The 20,283-nt window shown below is 37.9% G+C and overlaps 1 protein-coding gene across 1 annotated transcript in view; it reads left to right on the plus strand.

The window, feature by feature from the left end:
* LOC106670190 (polycomb group protein Psc-like) overlaps positions 1–20,283 on the plus strand; it is a 117,724-nt gene that overhangs the window by 73,777 nt on the left and 23,664 nt on the right. The window contains exons 3-4 of the mRNA XM_014400296.2: positions 17,614–17,710; positions 20,070–20,173. Of these exons, the coding sequence (XP_014255782.1) occupies positions 17,614–17,710; positions 20,070–20,173 (201 nt within the window). The remainder of the gene's footprint in view (positions 1–17,613; positions 17,711–20,069; positions 20,174–20,283) is intronic.

Below are 20,283 nucleotides of genomic sequence, written 5' to 3' on the forward strand. Positions count from 1 at the left end.
TAAGCAGTTGTCTCTCTGGTTTATATTGGATAAAAGGATTGAAAATAGGCCCGTTTATTTAGATTAGCTGCCTTGCCTTGGAAGATACCGTTTTGAGTGTAAAGTTTTGTGTGTGAAAACCCTGGAAAGCAAAAATCTTTCAGCGTCGCACAGCCCCTGTACTTTTCCCACTATTTCAAATTGCTGGCAGCCCCACACCAGGCAGAACATACAATTGATCTATACGCTCTATATCAAATTTAAAAAATTTATTTAGAGGCAAAATCGGTTTATATTTGGAAAAATCTTATAAAGGCTCGAGAATCCAATGCCATATCTTGCACCTTACATAAAAAGGGCGTAATTGGTTGTTAGCAGTCGAGATTGGTGTACAGCTGGTTTTAATCCCTTTAATTACAAAACATGCTGCAGGATGTGACAGTTGCGAAGTTCAATAGCTAAAACTCTCGTGTTATCCTCAATGTCCAAATTTCCCTTCCGACATAAGCGAAGAATGAATCTTAGTACATCTTGCTGAAGATTATACGCGATGATTTAAAATAATTCATCTCAAACTTGTTAATAAACCCCACTGGCTTGCTCTAAAAATATTTCACCTAATATAAAACAGCGTAGATAAAGATAGGTGGTCTGGCGAGGCAGTAAAGTAGGTGGTTAACAGGTGAAACAATAGTGGGGCCTAGTCTGCTCCTTGAAGCACTCTCAGGTTACCATTCCTTATGTAGAATATATTAGTAGGACCGCGATAACACAGAAAACAAGAATTGAGACCGGTGAAAATAGAGAAGAAGGTAATTAACAAGTATATTATCTAAAGCTGGAATTAATTTGTGTTATATCTATAGATTGAATTGAATTTTTTATGTTACGTGTCGGAAGTTACAGGTCTCATCTTGAGAAGACCTCTTCTACTTGTTTCCCCTGTATGCTGGAATTAAAACAAGGAGTTACTGGAGACTTTCTTTTTGAAAATTTAAAAACTGCATTTTTCAACATAAACTATTAATTATTCCAATTAGATAGTAGTTTTTTGGAAAAATTAAAGCTGGAAACCTGCTCTAACCGCTTGAGCTTTCGTGACTTCGATACCCTCGGACACCAACTCCATCTCAACCTTCACCCGAATTATCCCTCTTTTTGCCATATTTTCAAATATCGTGGAATCAGGATTTGATTCTCTAACTCTCCCTAAATGATTAACTATTAATTTATTTGCCACCATGTCGAGAAATCATCTAATCATTTTGTAAGATGACGCACTCACACAAACGAGATATCTTAAGATCGACAGCCAGATTTCAGATCGTCCTTTGTGTTGAAAAATATTAAGAGAATAGGTCTGAAATGTCAGCACTGTGGAACACCCGACATCTGACACTTATTAACGCAATATGACAACTTAGCAGTGGACTTTTAGTAACAAAGCACGATTTATACAGTACAACTATTGATAGACTTAAGATTATTTTTGGTGTAATTTGGTGGAGGAAATTTTTACCTCTCCTAGATACGTCTGATTTCTGGTAGTCTCACCCCCAAGGGATTATCTGGTATTTGTATACTTTTATGACCTGTCTATTATTTTCCTTAAAAACCAAACCAGTGGGCTTATATTAACTTATATTAGTGTTGGTTGAAATGCTTGTGGAAGAAGTTTTCATCTCGTCTGGATACGCCTGATTCCCTGCCTATCGCCCCACCGCATGCATTTGGTTTTTTTTCTTTTTTTTTTAAATGCTGTTTGTTAGAAAAGTTTAATTTTTTCTTTAATTTAGAGATGATCAGCTAGAACAGACCCAGAGAACCAGATTTTAGACTTTAGATGATTTGCTATGATATTATAAAAGAATGGAATGCTGGAATTGCTTTTCATGAAAAAAGGATTCTTCTGCTGCTACGGTTTCACTAAGAGGGTTAAAACTTGCCTTTCCTTTTCTGAAGAATGATTTTTTTTTAAACTGCAGTACAATTGTCGAGAAGCCATCGTGGAAACAGGTGCCATTGGAAAACCGAGTTCGGTCCGCATAAATAAAAACCCACCTGCAGGCGGTGTCAAAATGGGTTTTACTTAGCGAGAGGAATAAGGCGAAATAGCGGTGCAGGTGAAAAGTGCAACGCGATTGTGGGAATACCGGAACAAACCAAGACTTCCTGTGCCAATTAGCCGGTGCCGGTGAGCGCCGGGGCCGAGGGAAAAGGGAGAAACCGCGTTCCCGTTTTCTTAAGGAATTTTCATTGAGGATTTAGCATACATAACCATCGCCGTATCCGTTTTTAACAGGGAAATGCTTTGCGATGCCTGCGGGGTGATGGACCTGCAGGTTGGTTTACGATCTGGGGGGTCTGCACATCTGACCTGTTTCTGCCTGCTGTTTGTTGTATAAAAGGCAATCAGACCAACCTTTCAGTAAAAATGGCGAAGATCATCTGACAGAAAAAGCTAGGATATACAGGTCATCATAAACTACCAAACTACGTTTAATAACGTACGAATAATTTGCTCTTATCTGAACAAACAGGAAGACCGACAAAAGATCAACAGTATTAGATCCTGTTAAATACGGGAGTTCCATTATTTCAGATTCCATCAATTAATTTCATATGATCACATGTCACTTTTATTTCCCTTCGGTGCGTTTTTGGACCCTTTCGATCCGTCCCAGTCCAGTGGATACCCGGTTGATGAACTCTCTTCTTTACGCAATTACTCGCGGATGAGAAATGTAACCTGGCGTTATGCCGTTTTGATTTTATGACGAATCACGTTATTATGACGGAAGGTTGTGTGTTTTGAATCATTTTTAATGGGATGAGAAACCGTCGGTGATAAGTTTTAGTGCGTCATTGACTGATCTAATATTTGCACGGTTTACCGGATTACACTGGTGTACGCATTTTGTAATCGGTACAGCTGAAACAAGACAAAAACTTTCGCAAAATGGTGGCAACAATGTGTTTTAATTTCGTTTATATATTGTAAAGTCCCTTAATTTCTGCCATTTTTAATCTAGCCTTGGTGTCAATAATAAAGTTATGGTGGTTGTATAATTTTTTCTCAGGCTTTCGCCAATTTATATTTTGTTCTGTCAGTCTGACAAAAGATCTAAAAAGACTGAAATTTCATCACCTCGCTGGCCTAAAGAGATCGCAATTCCATCAGACTTATTTGACCCTTTTTGGGAGCTATTTATAGACTGACCTACTATTAGTTCTTTAATAGATAACTAGTCTTCAAGAATTCAACTTGAGGTGGAGCATGGGAGTTTGCCTAAGATTTTAGCACTTGAACGTTTTCTTGTTCTTTATAGGAAGAACATCTTAACATTCCTTCCCCATAAGGATTGATTTTAGAAGGATCCCTTGTAACTCGTCATTTTTTACCTAGTACGGCCATCCCTAATATCATTTTACCCTAGAAATGTCCTTATTATGCTGAATTATAAGAGCTACTGAATATAAACATACTTATGATGTCCCCCTCATAAGCCTTACACGTCTGGTTCATTTTAACCGGATTTACACCCCCGGGTCATTTTCCTAAGTCTATCTGAACAAAAACAGATTCGGAGGAACGTCGATGGTGATTGATAGGAAACCACGAGGTGGTATGGGTTGTGAGTCGGCGAGAAGGTTGATAGTAGCCGGCGGCGCGTGAACGAGGAGGGTAGAGACTTGAATGGAAGCTGAACAATACTGCGGCGTTGCCGGCTGGTGCATTGCTTTCTCATCTACTCTCTTTCTCCCTCCGGTCTCGCTCTTTCTCGTTCCCCTATCCCTCTTTATTCGACTCCCCTCTCATCAAAAACCCCCTCCGACGGTGTACTTTCTCTCTCACTCGCTACCGCTCCGTCTCGCTCTTTTCCCTTTGGCCCCTGTCCTCCTTCCGAGCTCGCCCTTTTGCCTCTAGGATTTTAATTACTTCTCGTCGTTTAATGACATTTGACCTTGACCTGTTTGACAGCGTGTATTAACGAGTGATCTGGAAGCTTGATATCGCTTCGTTTTAGTTTGTCATCAAATTGCATTTTAATACCAGTTCAAGATAGACCAGTTTACGTGACTTTCACAGCATCTTGCTGTAGAATTTTGTTCAGTTTTTGATCTCTCTCTCTCTCGTTTTCTCACTCTCACTCACTCACTCCTCTCCTCTTTTTGTTCGTGGCTTTTTATCTGATCGTTAAATAAATATGATTATCTGGAGATTGTGAGATGTGATCTGCTGTGACGTATTTTAAATTTTTTTTCTTTTTTTGCTATTCTACACTTTCTATCTCCCTCCCCCTCCCTTTCTCACTCTCTCTTTCTCTCTCTCTCTCTCTCTCTATCTATCTATCTATCTATCTATCTATCTATCTATCTATCTATCTATCTATCTATCTATCTATCTATCTCTATTTTATTACCTTTTTACCTCGCTAACTTGCTGTCTTCTTACCTACATTTCAGTACCTTTCTACTTTTTCATGTTTCGATCTTTCTTTTTTTTTATCTTTCTACTTATCCATCTTACTAATTTTTCATCTCTTTATTATTCTATCTTACTAACTTTCTATACCTCATTCTATCTTTTTACCTTTTTATTCTTTATAAATCTAACCCTCTATGATTCTAACTTTCAATCTTTCTCTCTTTAACTCTATCTCCATGTTTCTTCCTTTCTCTTTATTCCATCTATCTATCTATACCTTTATCCACTTTGCGTCTCTCTCACTCTCTCTCTCTCTCTCTCTCTCTCTCTCTCTCTCTCTCTCTCTCTCTCTCTCTCTCTCTCTCTCTCTCTCTCTCCTCTCCACTCCTCTCCACTCCTCTCCCTCTTCTCTCCTCTTTTTTTTAGTGCTTTTATCTGCAGGAGGAAACACCCTAACAAGATGAAAAGGTGTTTCAAAAACCAACAATAATTAGTTTACTTTTTTGTTAATTGGATTAGGACATGGTTTCATTCCTTCTTTTTATTAGGTACTCTGTCTTCCTATATCTTCTATTTATTCTGCCCTTATTTTGTGTCACACGCTCATTTATCACACTGCCAAACAATTTACGTATTTTTTGCTTTCACATATTGACTCTCTTACACTCTCTCCCTCTTTCCATCTCACTCTCTCACCCTCTCTTTGTCCCTCCCAACCTTTCTCTCTCTCTCTTTCTCTCTCTCTCTCTCTCTCTCTCTCTCCCTCCCTCGCTCCCTCTTTTTGTGGGCTTTTATCTATCGTTAAATATACTTGATTATTTGGAGATCCTGAAATGCTGTTTGGTGTGACATGGTTTAGAAAAACATTTTCTTTATTTACTATTCTAAACCTACGTCACGCCAGACCGCATCTCACGATCTCCAAATAATCTTCAATTAACGGTCACTTAACGTCACACACGTTAAATATACATATACATAATATCAGTCCAATAAGAGATACGGTGAAAGGAAGCAACCCAAAGAGATGAAAAGATGTTTTAAAAACCAACAAAGAGTTTACTTTTTGGTAATTGGATTTGGTCAAGGTTTCTTCCTTCTTTCTACCAAGTTCTCTTTGTCTCCCTATATCCCTGTTTATTCTCGCCTTATTCTATCTGTTACACGCTCATTTATCTCACAGGCAAACATTTTATGTTTTTTTTAGCTCCCACACACTCACTCTCTTTCTAAATTACCCACGATCTGTTATACACTTACATCGACTCTATCACTCCCTACTTATCTCACCCTATCAATGGCACGCCCTCTCTCTCTCTCTCTCTCTCTCTCTCTCTCTCTCTCTCTCTCTCTCTCTTCTCTCCTCTCCTCTACTTTTTTGCTAGTTGGATTTAGACATGGCTTCTNACGTTCATGATAAGAAAGGTCGTTCGTGACGAAAGTTTGAGAGATTTTTAAATTAAATTACATTCATTTTCCCATTCTTTGTTAATCTCTCTTCTCTCTCTCTCTCACACACACATACACACTCACAGTGGTTTCTTTCACACCCTCATTTTGCACACCGCCACTTTTTTATGTCTCTCTAGCATCTTCACAAACTCACACTTTCCCTCCTGATTTGTGTTCCGATGGCCATTCATTCGATAATGCAAATGTTTCTAGTATAATACAAAGATTTTTTACAAAAATCTTCGTTAGTTCTTATTTTCTGGTAGTACTGGTAGATATTTAAACCATAATAATAAATCATGTAAACATATATTTGACTAATCAGTTAATTAATCCGAAATGCTTTTCGTTCTTTCTCCTGAAAACCGATTTTCATTATCAGGATTAATAATTTATACTATTGTGCAAACTTGCCTGAATCAGTTACAGTTAATTAATGTGTTAATTATAGTTTATTATTATGGCCGCCTTGTTAGGTTGTTAATGAAATACTGTTTACTGAAACAAAAATGTTTTCTTTGATTAAGAGAAAAGCCGAGGAAGTTTTTTTTTTGGATTTAAATTTAATATTTGCAAAGGAACGACGTAGTGTTTTTAAAAGGAAAAGAGGAACAGTCTGTGTGATCCGTGTTTGTAAACAATCCAAGGATCAACGCAGGATGTTTTCTTTGTGCTTATTTCCTTTCCAAGAAGTAGTTTTCAACGTCAGTAATAGTCATGTTTGATGTGTAAATTGGGGGGGGGGGGGCTTGGCGTTTTCCAGTGTATATATATCGAGCGTGCTAATTTGCTATGATCGCTATGAAAAGGATTCGTCGAATCGTCTGCCCGGGGGGGGGGGTTGAACCGATAAAGACCCTCCTGAACGTTCAAACCGCAACAATAAACGACTCCCTCGAACGCTTAAACGATCGGATTAAAAGGCGTTAATTCCATTCGACGCCCTGTTAATTGGGCTAGGTACATTTATAGGTTTCACATCACGCAACCCTCCGCCCTCGTGGATGATGACGGGAGAGGGAATTGTTCCGAGTCGTAAAAGACCATTTTCCAATTACGAGACGGATTCTATAACGGACGACGTATCACTTCACACGCTATCTCTGCCTTTGAAGAATTACGTAATTGAGATGATGAGGAAAAAAACCGACTGGAGCAAATTGCGATGAAAAGGATTCTTACTTGTATTTCATCTGGATCATCCTCTCTCCAATCCTGAACACTTTCTCCTTACCTGGATCGTCAGTGAATTTCTAAAAATAACATTTCTTACTGTGATTTACCTGATTTTCCATTTAAACTTTGAAATTCCTTTTAAAAAACTGTAAAGCTTCTCTATTTTTCTATGGTTATCCTTAAGGACGAAAAAAACCGACCTTCAAGGAGTAACAATCTGGAACTTACGCTGAATTCAGTCTTAACGAGTGGAAGCGTCCAGTTGCTTGGGTGCTGATTTTATATTTTTCCTTTTGACGTTATCAACGATTCTCTAGTTTTCGTGGTCCGCTTGACCAATTAATATCATTCAATTAATTAAGGTTTTTAGTTGAGATAAAAAAGTTGAAAAATGGCAAAAAGGAGGGAATATTCAAAAAGGTGGGGTTGAGATGGGAAGTGCTCGAGTGGATCGAAGTCACGACAGCTCAAGTGGTAGAGCAGCGGCGTATCAAGCCGAAGGTCGTGGGTTCGAATCCCGCTCGTGACACTAACTTTTTCATCTCAACTAAAAACCTTAATTAATTGAATTTATCAACGATGTTAAAAACACTCAATTACTTAAATTGTGTTCTCCCATCTTCTAAACGAAAAATTTACATCTTAACCCACCGAAAGTACCAGTCAACCAAGAAAACGCCGATGCTCTCTACCCCTCACGACGTCATAAATGAAATGGGATCTGACAAAACCAAAATACAACAAAAATGTCCCTCATTATTGTGGCTTTCAACTGGTTAACTATATTTTTTACTAGTTTTAAAATTGTTCTATATCTCCGTTGTCAACATTCAACTGTCTACAAAAGTCTTAATCGGTCGTTGGTTCGATTCCTACCAACCACCAATTAAAGTTGTATTATTTGATGTTGATTCCGAGTGAGCTTATATTCTGTCCTCTGGGCTTAATTAAATCGGTCCACCTATCCGCGCTGTTTTGGCCTGTTAGTGACAACAAAGCGATACCAATCGATAAGAGTAAAGTATCGACTATTTTCTTTCGATACCGAGTACTTTTTGTAGGATCTGTGAAAATGAGGGGCCAATTTGGCAGGAGAGATGCAAAACCTTTATTAAACTTGACAGACGGTACAAATTTGCTGAACTTTTTTTTTCTTTTTGATGGATATTTTTCATCTGGATTGTAAGAACTTCTTCTTGCATTCTTTATTTTACGTTTGATTAGAAAGTCCTTTTCGAGCATCTCTGAGCTCCAATTTGGCAGGGATTGTTAAAACTGTCCTTTATTGCGCTGCGCAGAGTTTTTTTTCTTACATTCTTTATTTCACATTTGATTGAAAATGCCTTTTTAAGCTCTTCTGAGCTCCCAGGAGCAATTTGGCAGGAAAGATGCAAAACCTTTATTAAACTTGACAGACTTTTTTTTCACTATTCTTTGGAAAGGTCTTTGGAGCTCCTCTGAGCTCCTCAATCAGTCACATTTGGCAGGAAAAGGTTAAAAAAATTTGCTGAACTTTTTTTCTTTTTCTTTTTGTTGGATATTTTTAATCTGGATTAGGAAAATGTAAAAAAAAACATTCCTGAACTTCCAGAGCTGTTATTTTTGTTTCTCTTTTTATTGGATATTTTTAATCTGGTTTATAAAAACATTTTTTTTTAAATTTTTTATTTCACGTTTAATTGTAAAGACTTTTTGGGCTCCTTTGCGCTCCTCTTCAGCCAATTTGGCAAGTTCACGGAGATTTTTTTTTTGTTGGATATTTTTCATCTGCATTATAAAAACTTCTTTTTTCACCCTTCATTTTAAATTTGTTTGGAAAGGCCTTTTCGAGCTCCTCTGTGCCCCCCTCAGCTAATTTGGCGGGAAATGATAAAAAACCTTTCACTCATTCAACTTGACAGAGCTTTTTCTTTATTTTCACTATTCTTTGAAAAAGCGTTTTTAAGCCCTCCTCAGGCAATTTTGCAGGAAAATATACAAAATGTTGACTGAACTTAACAGAGCTTTTTATGTTTCTCTTTCTGTTGGTTGTTTTTGGCAAAGTTAAAACCGTTCTTTATTCAATTGCAAAGTTTTTTCTTACACTCTTTATTTCAGATTTAATTGGAAAGGCTTTTTTAGGCTCCTTTGTGCTCCTCTTCAGCCAATTTGGCAACCTCACAGAGCATTTTTTGTTTCTCTTTTTGTTGGATATTTTTCATCTGCATTATAAAAACTTCTTTTTGCATTCTTTATTTCACGTTTGGTTGGAAAATCCTTTTCGAGCTTCTCTGAGCTACAATTTGGTTAAGTCCTTTTTTGAACTGCACAGAGATTTTGTCTTATATTCTTTATTTCGTTAATGAGGATTTAAGAAACAAAGACATCATAATCTGACCAACTTTTCAACTGAGATCTGAAAACATCAATTTTTCTCACTTATCAACAATAAACCCTTGATTTTACGATTAAATCGAACTTATACCGTAATAATCTGTAAAACAAAATCCTTGCAATAATTTTTCCTTCGGGTCCAGTCAAGCGCCGAGGATGAACTGTGGGAACCGAAAGAGCTCATTAGTAAGGTCAATTATCTCCGGAAGGGCCTAGTAACAGTAACGACTCCTTCGTGACAAATTTCCCCGAGGATTACGAGGCCCCCCTTCCCTCAACGACAATCGCCCTTCCAGGATATAAAATCCACGTTTTATCGTCCTTTTATTGTTCCTGGAGTGGTCGTACGAGGACCTCTTACATACGTATGCTTCCAACGATCCTTTACTTAGCATTTGTATATTTCTTCTTAAAAATTTCAAAAATGTCTTGATGGAATTTCTATGAATTTTTAAAATTCTAGGTGTTGGTAATTTTTAGAACAAGGATCACCATGATACATAAAAGATTTTTTTTAAATTTCACCGTTTTAAATTTGTACAGTATGGTTTTAATGTTCAAAGGGCTCTAATGTGGTTTAATCATGTTCTCAGCTTAATGGCGACCCTCTTCACTTCGGCTCAGAAGTCAATTCTGAGAAAATCCCCTTTTTTATGACCACCCCGGCTCCGCCCCGAACCCACCTTGAGGTTAATAAAATCCCCTTTTGAATCGGTCTCCGATCCGAAAATACTTTTCGGCCTGTTGTACAACCGAAAGAAGATAAATTATTGTGAAAACCTTATGAAAACTTAAAAAATCCAGAAGGCGAAAGGAGAAACCCGGAAGACTTTAACGAGAATATGGACATCATGATGACCAGGATACATTAACTCACCCACGATTGGCAATCTAACGCTACACACAATGTCACATGCCCGCCTACTCGCTCCTTGAATAGATCCAGTAGCATCCATAGAATTTGCTTTCTTAATATGGCACTTTATCCCACGTGATATTCTACCATTACCTAGACAAAATATATAACTATTCAGAAATCGTGAGATGCGGTCTGGTGTGATGTAGGTATCAGAAAAACATTTTCTTTATCGTGCCAACGTTTCAATCTTTACTGAGATCATCTTCAGGGCTCAACAAAGATCGAAACGTTGGCACTATAAAGAAAATGTTTTTCTGATACCTACATCACACCAGACCGCATCTCACGATTTCTGAATAATTATCGATTAACGGTCACTAATCACCACATAAAATATATAACTTAAGACAAGTACACCCACTATCTACCAAATATAGAGGGCGGAGAGTCAACCGAGTCTGGGCAGACGATCTTTGGAGCTGAACGGGCGTATCCTGAAAATATGATGCTTTGGGTACCGACTCGAATCTAGCTCGACGGGATCCTTTTGGAGGATCTCAATGAGATGTATCAGAAGAAGGGTAAATCTTTTCCGTCGAGTGTTTAATGTGTAAAGTCGAGCTAGCAGGTGGGATGTGTGAGAGAGCAAGCGCATCCCGAAAAATTAACCTTTTTCTCAATCCAAATCCTGGGACTACGTAGTGGGTGCTCCTAGGAGACTCCAGTAGACCCTTCCCAACCCTTGGATGAAAGGTGGCTTTCCAAGCACAAAATAATGGTGTAGCCTTGAGAGCTGACGAACCCTCTAAAGCACAAGCTGATTTGTGTTTCCTGGCGCGCATGGTAGCGTTAAGCAGCATCTGCTTGCATTTGGACGACAGAACCAAGAAAGCGTATAGCGTGCGAGGACGCTGAGACTACGCCTACCTAGTCCCTCGAGATGCGTTTTGGGAGTTGCTGGCTTGAGAGCTCGCCGCGAACGGCGGGTGTACAGATGCACGAGTGGGTTAGGGTACAAGATCCTGTCTAAATTTATATTTCGAATATGTATACGGACGGAGGAGGGTTCATAACCATCTACACTGCGGGGCAAGTTCAAGCCCAGCTGCATGGGTAAGGACTCGCAGTGGCTTAGTGGTGAGTCCCTTGGCGGGTACCTAGAAGAGGCTGTGTCTCATTTGTGGGCGTGGGCCGTAGTACTTGCGCATGACCTCCGAATTACCTCCCGACCTCGTGGAAATCAGACGGATCGGATTGTCGAGAACGTATAGCCAACGAGGAGCTATGACTATACTGCCGGGGTCCCTCGAATGCGTGAGGAATGGTGGACGGGGGCGGGTGTTTGTCGGTGACTGACCTTCTGGTTGCCTTTACCGTAGGCATGGTACTCCTCTAGGGGGTGGTTAGAGATTCCACTTAAACCGAAACTGCGGCCTGAGCGGATCCGGAGGTTTCGTCGCTAGCGGAGCCGCTACACCCAGGGAGATAGAATTGTCTTCTCTATCTAGGGAGTTGGGATACTTTGCTGATGCATTTCGGCCCCTTTCGTCGGTTCCCATTACGTGCGGCACTGGTTAAGTGCACAAAGTTAACCCACCCCCTCGGAAGGGGCAAGCGGGAGAAGTCAGCATGTCTACCGATTAGTCTGTGGATTTGTGGGCTTCTACACCGAACCTCTCGGAAAAAGCAGATTTTCCGCGCGCGGAGGTGAGTCTAAATGTGTGATAAGGCCTATGTGCCAGGTGCGCACGGTAAAGAACCTCAGTGCTATATGACATTGCTCAACAAATTGTACAACTTAGTAAAGTTCGATATACATAGTAATTAAGTTCCCTCAAGTACCACATATTCATGTTAATAAGTACATTTACCTCATACTCAAAATCTCATGATCAAAACATTTCTAATATTGGTTGGAACACCTACTAGCTGCCTATGTAGATCCATCCTATGTTAATTGCTTGCGAACAGCAGTTTGGTTTAGCACGACTTTTCAGACCTTTATCCTATATATTGTGCGATGTTTCTTCGGTTCCTACACAAAGCGTAACCCGTTCAAGTAAAATGCCACTCTATCCAATAGGAGAAGCTAATCTTTAGAAAGAAAGATAACAGGGAGAAAACGTTGAAATTTTCTCATTTAGGTTGGTACGCCTATTAGCTCCCTATAAAGATCTACTGTGGGACACAACAAACTTTTTCTGCGTGGGAGACACGACATTGATTTCTGACTTCCACACAATCTAAATATCAATTATTAATATTATATTAATTATGGTCGAAGAAGTAATTAAACATTGATTCTCTAGTTTCCATACATTCACGCTAATAAATATATTTACTGACGTAAGACTCATTCCTTATAGTAAACAATGGAAGGCCCTAACCTGATGATCAAACTACTAATATCAGTCGCTCCCTTTCCAAAATATCATCTAATTATAGGTGATGTAATTAAGCATCGACCCTCTAAAATAGTATTTATGCTAATAAGTACATTTACTCATAATGGAATCATAACTTATAGAAAAGAAGGCCCCAACGCAATCATGATCAAAACGATTTTCATATCGGGCGGCTGTACGCCCACTCGCTCCCAATTAGATCTAATATAGGGCACATCGAGCTTTCTCTGCTTGCGTTACTTTTCACCCGACTTAAACCTCTTTTACCCCGCACAAACTAGATAAATTGTTAAAATATAAAATAAATCCTCGTTAAAGATTCATGTCTGAACAACGTCGGATCGGGTGTGACGTGTGAGTCAGTATTCATATTTTATACATATTTATATAATCTTAATCCATAATCTTTAGAGAGTATGGCCAATCGTAAAAGCCGGGCTTTCGTTCCGGATTTCAATAATTCGCTTTCACAGATTGTCAATCCTCGCCGTCGCATGTCTGATAAATGCTTTCTTGTTTTTATGCAGTATGGTCAATCTCGGCAAAAAACCTAACCCTTACTGTTCAATTTGGCAGTGAATATACCAGCGCTATTGTTATAGAACTAAGATTGAACAAAACACTTCTGACCATTCCGGTCTTCACGTCAGAATCAAATGAACTGCTGATGACTCGAAAGGTCGGACTGGTCCACAGTTCTCCCTTTTGTTTCTTTTTAGTTTGGGATAGCAGAGAGGGGAGTTGCCCACGTGCCACCGGTCTTGACAGGTACCTGCGGCTCCCGAGTTAACCGTGGTTAATGTGGATCTCACGGCCAGTATCTTTCTAATTCCGGATCAGGGGAATTAATTTAGAAAAGGATTTATTCCATCTTTTTTTACAAAGTAGCCTGCAAAGTTTAAGACTATACTAATCCAATATAATTATTTTTATTAAATATCGGTTCATTTAGTAGGGGTATTCACGATGTTTGTAAGATGTTAACTCGTGTTAATTCGAATAGAGAAATGTCCAGTAAGATCGTGGACGACCCCTTCTCTTACCATGTCAAATGTTAATTTTTCCGCAATGCTGCTCTAGTAGAACCAAAAATAAAACTATAACAGTTCTTGAAGGCTTGTTGTTTGTTATGGTTTTGTGTTTGTATTAAATTGTAAGATGCCAGAAGTTAATAAAAAAGGAAAATTAATCAACTCTTTCATTCAAAATGCTATGCACTGAAAAAGTACTAACAAATGATACGCTTCCGGCGTATCTAACTTGTATCCTAACCTCTAACAGCTTAAAACTTTATAGGTTAGGTGGATGTATCAATTATGAATGAGAGTATGAGGTCAGGTCAGAAATTAACAAAAGAAATGCATTGTTCTGATTTAATTAATGCGTATTTAAGAATAAAAATAGTGTGAACAAAAAACAGCTGTTAAATTCATGGCTGCCATGTTGGTTACTTGCGCCCTAACGGATAGCAGCGTGATTACATTTTCGACCTAACATCTAACCCCCTGGCCTGTTAGATCGAGCAATGTTAACTAGCCGATTCTTGCAAGTCTACGTCAACATTTTTCTCGACCTAACAGAGTTAACAGGGTTAACACAAAGATCGTGAATATCCCTTTTATTTATTATGAAACGACCATCTTCGATGCTCGTAAATATTCCAATTTTTAAACGCTTTAAAACGTATTGCACGAAAGTTTCTGAACTTACTCCGGCTGTGGATAGAAGAAAATATCATGAAGCCTTTCTGACTTCGTTAAGCTCAGACTAAGCTAAGCTTAGAAATACAACAACTTTTAATTCGCAGTTTTCGATTTTACTCTTTACTAGGGGGAATAGTTTTATACAAGTTTGGAAGGATCTTTTGACATCTGCGACCACCCAGATTCGTATAATTTGAGAAAAACACGTTTAGAATATATTCACTAAAACAAGACAAAATTAAACTGTATGCAATAAAAAATTTCTATTTCTGAACAAAAAGAGAAAAGAAACCATATTGGTCAAAACATTTCTTGTAATGTGGTTGACACCTACTCGCTCCCTATACTACATACTTAACCATGGACCGTTTAAAATCATACATCCATTTCTAGGATTGGAACAAGTAAGGAAAAATCAGGAAACTCGTTATGTTGCTTAAAGGATTATCATATCATTTGGGACGCCTATACGCTCCCTGTACTTATCCACTATAGGACACATCGAACTTTATTTTGCGGGACACGATAATAAACCTCTGACTCCGGTGTCAATAGACCACTAAATATAAAGGTTTTTCAAAGTTAGAAAAACAGGAAATTATCAATGTTGCGCAAAGCATAATGATATAAGTTGGTATGCCTACAAGCTCCCTGTATAGATCCACTATAGGACACATCGAACTTGACACGTTCTTCTTTGACCTTCACACAATCTAAAATATCAATTAATAATACATCCTTTTTCAACTTACAAAGTATATAAACTAATTTAAGTGAAGGTTGATGGAGTAATTAAGCATCAAAACTAATGCAATAATTAATAAATACATTTATTCATGGGTGAATCATACCTTATACAATGGAAGGGCCCAAAGTTGTCTTGTTCGAAATAATTCTCATAAAGGTTTGCTCTCCTACACGTTCCCTTTATATTATAATTAAGCTTCGGAGTTTTAATCTCACATGCTAATAAATACATTTACTCCCAGGAGATTTCTACGTAGTTCCCTATATATACGTAGGGTAGCTCCCTACATATCATGCTGATAAATTCATTCACTCATAGGCAGATCCTACGTTATAGAATGGAGGAACCCAACGCTAACTTGATAGATACGATTTTTATAACGGATGGCCCAACTATTCCCTCCCTATATATCATAATCAAGTATCGACTTTTTAATCCCACATACACGCTAATAAATATATTTACGTACACAGGAATGCTATGTTATATAATGTAAGGACCCAATGCTGTCTTGATAATGTAAGGACCCAATGCTTTCTTGATAATGTAAGGACCCAATGCTGTCTTGATAAATTAAGGACCCAATGCTATCTTGATAATGTAAGGACCCAATGCTGTCTTGATCATGTAAGGACCCAATGCTATCTTGATAATGTAAGGACCCAATGGTGTCTTGCTAATGTAAGGACCCAATGCTGTCTTGATCAAAACAATTGTCATGATAATTAAGCATCGACCTTAATCCAACAAATTCATGCTAATAGATACATTTACTTAGACGGGGATGCTACAAGATTCATAGCTCTCTTGACCAAAACAATTGTCATTTCGGTTTTGTTTAATCTCGCTCCTTTTTGTTACTTTAGTTTGTGTATGTGATTCTTGTAATATCTGCGCGTTTCATGAAGAACACTGACCACTTTTTCACTTACGAACAGTCTGGATCAAGGTATGGTCTTGAAGAAGAAGAAAGCGAATTTGGTTGCTAGTGCCAAGCTTTCAACCTATTTTAAGGTCATCATCAAGACAAACCACCTTAAATATGTCTACAATGATCTTTTGACCTAAAATAATCTCGCGCTTCTTATCGGGATGTCCCTTTCCAGGTGCAGAAAATTATTATAATTTTTGGTGGGCGGTATGTTCGCGCCGGAATCGCTTAGCTTAATTTTGTTTTATTTTTCTTAATATTTTTGTCCGTACTCCTGCACGTATTACATGTTGATCATCCTGTCCGATCATCTTTCTTGCCATCTACTGTTTATTTATGCTGTCTAGTCCTGTTGGCTTCCATTAAATGTACATAATTTTAATCGAACCTATATTTTTTATTCGTTAACAACCGAATGTTCTTATGTTCTTTCATCGTATAAACAAAAACTTCCCTGACATTTTAAGCCAGGTTTATTCCAATACATTGAAGCTTATTTAGGGGATCATATAATCAATAAAACCACTGGAATTCGGAGAGATGACTATTGATCATTTTAATTAATTTCATAGAGGTGTAATAATTTTCTATTGATTTAATTTAAAAAAATGATTGGGGAGTTGTAGTTACCTTAATTAATTTATGTTTAATGCGTAAATTAGTTTTTCGTTTATTTATGCCAATCGATCAAGTTATTTTGGTTAATTTAAATTCAGTCAACCTTTGATCGCCAGCTACGGTTGAAAACCAACAATTATTAACAATTACGACAATTGCCTTTTACGACGGGTGAATCGCAATTTAAACGGCCGACGGTGCATAATGGGGAAGTGCGCGTCGAGTTGATACATAGCATAATCACCTTCTCCCCCGTCCGTCTCTTTCCGGGATGTACGGCCGTAGACTTTAAAGTCGCATTTCCTCCGAGCACGGGCCGTATTTCAAGGGACTTCCCCCCTCCCCTTTTCGACTTGATTCGGGATGGCGTGCCAGTTATGTCAGATAAGCCCGATGTACCACTTATCTCACCTCTCGTGCTAAGTCCGTGGCAGATCTTTGTTCTCCTAACAAATGATATCAACCCCAAACAACATTTCTACTTCATCTCTTCACCGAAATGTAATAATCTAATCTCCTAAGTGGCCCATTTACCAATTTTCATAATTATATACTAAATAAACTAGGATTCTAGGAATCATAACTAATTCCATTGAGCATTAATTTACATACTAACGAAAATTTTATTTGAAAAAATAATTTCAATTAAAAAAAGTTTTGAGCTAATAGAAATTTTGTCTTTATTTAACCCCATAACTGTTTATTTACTCTTAATAGTTAAAAGTAGTAAAAAACCATCACCTTGGGGCTTTTCAACTTTACTGGGAAGAGTGAAGCGAAGGAACTCGGCAGAATTTTAAGAATTTTGAGTCATCCGTTCTTTTCAAAAATTCGGAACTTAATCATAACCCCCATAGATTTGTATTCAATATAAAATGAATCAAAATTAATACACTTTTATAAACTTAAGAGGACTTAAAATTATTTTACCCTTTTACAGTTTGCCGAAGCTGCATTTTCCGACAGTTGGAAAGGAAAAGCATCTGCCCTATTTGTGAAGTACAGGTGCACAACACGAAATTACATTTAAGCTTAAGGTAAGTACATACTTTAAAGAAATATTTTATTGCGGTCGTATTCAAATTAAAAAAGTTATTATTATTGGTTTAGAATAGCGTTTAGAGAGAGAGAAAGAGAAAGGAAGAGGAAGAAAGACAGAAAGAAAGAAAAAGAGAGGGAGAGAAAGTGAGTGAATGAGTCTAATAGGGGAATAATATAATCATATTGACATATAACATTGAATGATATCGGGAGATGGATAGATAGAGAGAATGAGAGGGGAAGAGAGGAAGATAGAGATAGAGATAGAGAGAGAATAAGGTGGGAAAGAAGAAAAGAGAGGGATCGAGGAGTGAGAGAGAAAGAAAGAAAAAGAGAGGGTGAGAAAATGGAGTAGGGGAGAGTGAGAAAAAACAAAAGGGAAGGGAGGGAGAGATAGGATAGAGAGAAAGAGAGATAGAAGAAAAGAGAGAGTGTAAGAGAGAGAGATAAAGGAAAAGAGAGGGAGAGAAAAAGTAGGGGGGAGAGAAAGAAAAAGAGGGGGTGAGTGAGTGAGTCTAATGGTTAGAGGGGTAGAAATATTGAATGATAGCGGAAAATAGATATAAAGAGAGAGAGAGGGAGAGAGAGAGAGAGAGAGAGAGAGAGAGAAAGAGAGAGAGAGAAGAAAAGAGAGAGAGAGAGAGAGAAAGAAAGAAAGAAAATGAGAGGAAAGAAAATAAAATAGGGGAGAGTGAAAGGAAAAGAGGGAGAGAGAGAGTGAGTGAGTCGAATAGTTAGAGGAGTAGAAATATTGAATGATTTCGGAAGATAGATATAAAGAGAGAGAGAGGTAGAATAGAGAAAAAGAGGGAAAGAAGAAGTGAGAGAGAGAGAAAGAAACAGAGAGGGAGATAAAATAAAATAGGGGAGAAAGAAAGAAAAATAGGGGGAGAGAGAGTGAGTGAGTCTAATAGTTAGAGGGGTAGAAATATTGAATCATATCGCAAGATAGATATAAAGAGAGAGAGAGAGAGAGAGAGAGAGAGAGAGAGGGAGATGGAAGTAGGATAGAGAGAGAGAGAGGAGAAGAGAGGGAGAGAGAGGTAGGATAGAGAGAGAGTAATAAGAAAAGAGAGAATGACTGACGATGAAGAGATGAATGACTCCAATTGTTGGAGGTGTAGAAATATTGAATAATATCGGAAGATTGATAAGGGAGTGAGAGGGGAAGGAAGGGAGAAAGAGAGAGAGAGAGAGAGAGAGAGAGAGCAAAATTACTTCTAGAGTGAGTGAATCATTGAGTGTGTTAATGAGCTAAGTATGCGTATTAAGTAAGGCATTATGATATTTTAGTGTGAGAAAGAATGAGAATAATGCTAGACCGAGATATAGAATAAAAGTGGTAGTAAATGAGTGTAAAGGACATTGTTAATGAGTGAGAGAGGCGTATGTGTGTTTTTTTAACTTGGATTTTTAATTTTTTGGTTAGATACAATTTGTTTTGGTCGTTAGGTTAAGTTAAAGGTTTGCCGTCCAAAAATGTCGATGTTAAATAGTTGAGCGATTCTTCCTTCTTCCAGTATGGTTGTCGCTTATAAAATAAAGGTCAGGAAAATTATTTTGGGTTTAGACTTCCGGTCTGTACATAGTCGTTCATAGTCATGCCGATGATGGACTGCTTGAGACGAACGGCCATCACAGGAACAAACTTGACGATTAATTCATCCTTTATCTTGTCAGTTTAAAGATGTTCTTGATTCTTCATGTAAGGATGGAGAAAAGTCTGGTCAATCCTACCTTATCCAATCCGCCGATTTGAGTCCCATTTCTGAATTTGAGTCCCATTTCTGAAGGCACTGGACAGTTTGGAAGGTGATTTGTTATTTTAGATGTTTATGTATCTAGACCATCGGTTATTTCATTTCCCAGCAATCCGACGCTTTCACTCATCTAAACAATCTACGAATTGTTGGTGATGGAATCTGTAATGATCTAGGGTCATCATTAGAAATTTTTTTAGTGAAGATTGAAGTTGTTTTATGTTTGTCATTATTTGCGAATATGTTATTATTAAAAAAAATCTTAAGTAAATTAAGCCACAAGTTTGAAATGAGCTGGGAAGAAATGTTTTTCGATGCTTTGAGCTTCGGGACTTGTCCTATGAGTAATGCTTCGTTTTCATCTCTCAGCTCACGCTGTGATAACGACATTTTACATTTATTTTTTCCACTCCTCAAGAGGGTTAGGACTAACGAGGCGACGGTTTTCGTGAGGGCCTCTCTCTCTCCATTACTTGACCCAATGCTACCGAAGAATATTAGATTTTACATTAATTAAAAACTGGAATCTCGTATGAAATGTACGAAGATGCACGGATTGATTTGGATTTTTTTTTAAATCTAAATTTTTTTTCAGATTGGATAAAACATTGCAGGATATCGTGTACAAACTCGTTCCTGGTTTGTTCAGAAACGAGATGCAAAGGCGAAGAGATTTCTACAAAAATCATCCATATAGAGGTAAATAAAGCAGTTTTTTCCCTTACAAAACAGTTTCGGGGCTTAAACTTTAAGTTGGGTGAAAGCAGACTATATAAAATAATTTTCGAAATACGAGGAGACTCAAGGGA

This window comes from Cimex lectularius, unplaced genomic scaffold, assembly GCF_000648675.2.
Source record: "Cimex lectularius strain Harlan isolate CLEC.00 unplaced genomic scaffold, Clec_2.1 scaffold86, whole genome shotgun sequence".
NCBI classification, from domain to species: Eukaryota; Metazoa; Arthropoda; class Insecta; order Hemiptera; family Cimicidae; genus Cimex; species Cimex lectularius.